The sequence below is a fragment of the Tupaia chinensis genome, unplaced genomic scaffold (genome assembly GCF_000334495.1).
Source record: "Tupaia chinensis unplaced genomic scaffold, TupChi_1.0 Scaffold000493_1, whole genome shotgun sequence".
In the NCBI taxonomy this organism is placed as follows: domain Eukaryota; kingdom Metazoa; phylum Chordata; class Mammalia; order Scandentia; family Tupaiidae; genus Tupaia; species Tupaia belangeri.
This window is the reverse complement of record NW_006160005.1, coordinates 3,969,643-3,971,914: the sequence shown is the minus strand read 5'-3', so window position 1 is coordinate 3,971,914 and position 2,272 is coordinate 3,969,643. Positions and strand designations below refer to the sequence as shown.

Below are 2,272 nucleotides of genomic sequence, written 5' to 3'. Positions count from 1 at the left end.
AGGAGTTGGAGAAGGGGGTGGGGGTGAGAGTGGGACTAGCCCCTCTCCTCACTCCCTTTTTTCTTCTGGAAGAGTGACGGCACTCGCTCCAGATCCCAGGTCTGAGCGTGTTGGACTGGGCCCTAAAGGCTGTGTCCCTGGGGGTATGGCTTTCTGGGCAATGGTCACCCACCCCCATCTCCTATGGAGGGGACAAAGGAAGGGAGAATTTCAAGGCTGGAAGCTCTGCTCCTGGCCCCTCCCGCCCCCTGTCCTGTCCCGCCCCGCCCAACAGCCCAGCCCTGCCCTGCCGGTCACACGGTCACTTCGGTCTTGCTGGCTGTGTAGCAGGTGTGGTGGCCCGGGATGTAGTGCAGCTGCTCCACCGTGTTGTGTCTGCGTGAGGCAAAGGCGTGGCGCTTGGCTGCTGTCTGGCTCTGGCCCAGGGTGGCGTAGGAGTTATTGGAGGCACTGGGATGGGAGTGCATCTTGGTCATGCGGTAGCGGTCCAGCACAGGCGTGGACACAAAGACGTCCGTGTGCGAAATGGCCCTCGACAGCGACTGCTCAGGGAAGGCCGTCCGCTCGGGGGACAGCAGCGGGTCCTGGGAGTGCAGGCGCTCCGTGGACAGCAGCTGCTCATCAGACAGAATGCGGTCGTAGGGCATGCTGAACTCGTCGGGCAGGCGGCGCTCTGGGGACAGAACCCTGTCCTGGGACATGGCCCGGATGGGCCTGCGGGGTCGTTCTCGTGGCAAGGGCTTCTGTTGTGACATCTGGATGACGTTGAGGGGCAGGGTGCCGCGGGCAGCCAGGTCAGGCAGGTGGCGCCTTCTCATGTAATACTCATCAGCCTCCTTGTCGGCTGCAGGAGAGAGACAGAGAGAAGGCAGTTGGGGTCACACAGTAGCCAGGACTTAAGTAGAACCCTGCAGCCCTCCTGCTCAGTCACAGACCCAGGAAATCTTTAGAAGGAGTATAGTCAAGCCCTTTTGATTTATGGATTAGGGCATGGGGGCTAGGACAGATGAAGTCAGTGCTTTTTCATTGAATGTACAAATCATTTCCTGGGAGGAGGGGTTGTTAAATGCAGATTCTGATTCAGTGGGTCTGGGGTGGGTCAAAGAACTTGCATCTCTAACAAGCTCCCCTCTGGTCTATGGACCACCTGGAACAGTGTGTAGTTAGGAGACTGTAAGATCTGCAGGGAGTCGATGGCAAGTCTGCACCCTGAGCTCCCTCTGCCCTGTGCCATATCTACTACACCACAGTCCTGAAACAGAATGGCCCCTAGTCTTGCTAAAACACCCAAGTAGCAGCTGGCAGTTTCCCAATAAGGCCCAGAGCCTATTTCCAGGGAAGCTGGGTCATAGAACCAGCCTTGTGCTAGAATGAAGTAAGATGCTCCAAGTCAGAGCCACTTGTGAAAATACATAGTGAGTAAATTAGGAACATAGTAACACTTTCTCTGGAGTAACAGCCAAAGCACAGGTAGCCATGGACATCCGACTGCCTACAGCCATGTATTTAGCCTACCCACACCTACCTATGCCCATGACACAGACAGTCCAGAATAACCCTGTATATGCTCCCCCTCTTCTCCACCCAGCAGGTTCACCACACTCACACTATCCTTCGTGCCCTGGAACTCAGCCAGGACACGCACAAACCTACATGGCCCTGAATCAGACATTCTCAGGAATGTCTGCCTTGCAGCAGACAGCCTTCCAGGTCTCCACAAGGTGTGAGAATATTGCCCACTCCTCAGTTGCCCAGGAGGGGTCACTGCTGGGTATATCCTTCCCCCTGAGCCACATGCCCTCATCCTGGGGAATCCAACAGATTTCTCAGATCACCAGGGACCTCCATTCTAGCCATAGAAATGCGACATTCCACCCTGGAGATGGCTGATGTGGACTTGGGCTGAACTTCCATTGGCGAGATCTCTGTAACTTCAAGCAAATGTTTAGCCATGGGACTCCAGCTGCAGCTGACTGGTCATTGAAATTAACTCAGGGGGCAGACCAGCAGTTGGTGTAATGGCTATGTCGCTGAACTCCCACATAGTCGATTGTGGTTCAAGTCCTGGACCTGGTGGCTTAAACTCATGCTGGGTGCATGTGTGTGCATGCCCAAGATCCTGAGAGGAGGATGGAGGAGAAGGGATTGTGGCATGGCCATCCCCCTGGGGGGTGATTTCTCACTTTGTGTCTCTCTGTCTCTCTCTTTCTCTTTCTGGCGAGCGCACATGCCCTATGCGCTCTCAAAAAAAAAAAAAAAAAAAAAAAAAAAA

The 2,272-nt window shown here is 54.8% G+C and overlaps 1 protein-coding gene across 1 annotated transcript in view; it reads right to left on the bottom strand.

The window, feature by feature from the left end:
- Window positions 1-6: 6 nt before the first annotated feature.
- SHISA6 (shisa family member 6) overlaps window positions 7-2,272 on the bottom strand; it is a 380,723-nt gene continuing 378,457 nt past the window's right edge. Inside the window, exon 7 of the mRNA XM_027774921.1 lies at window positions 7-844. Within this exon, the coding sequence (XP_027630722.1) occupies window positions 294-844 (551 nt within the window). The 3' untranslated portion in view covers window positions 7-293. The remainder of the gene's footprint in view (window positions 845-2,272) is intronic.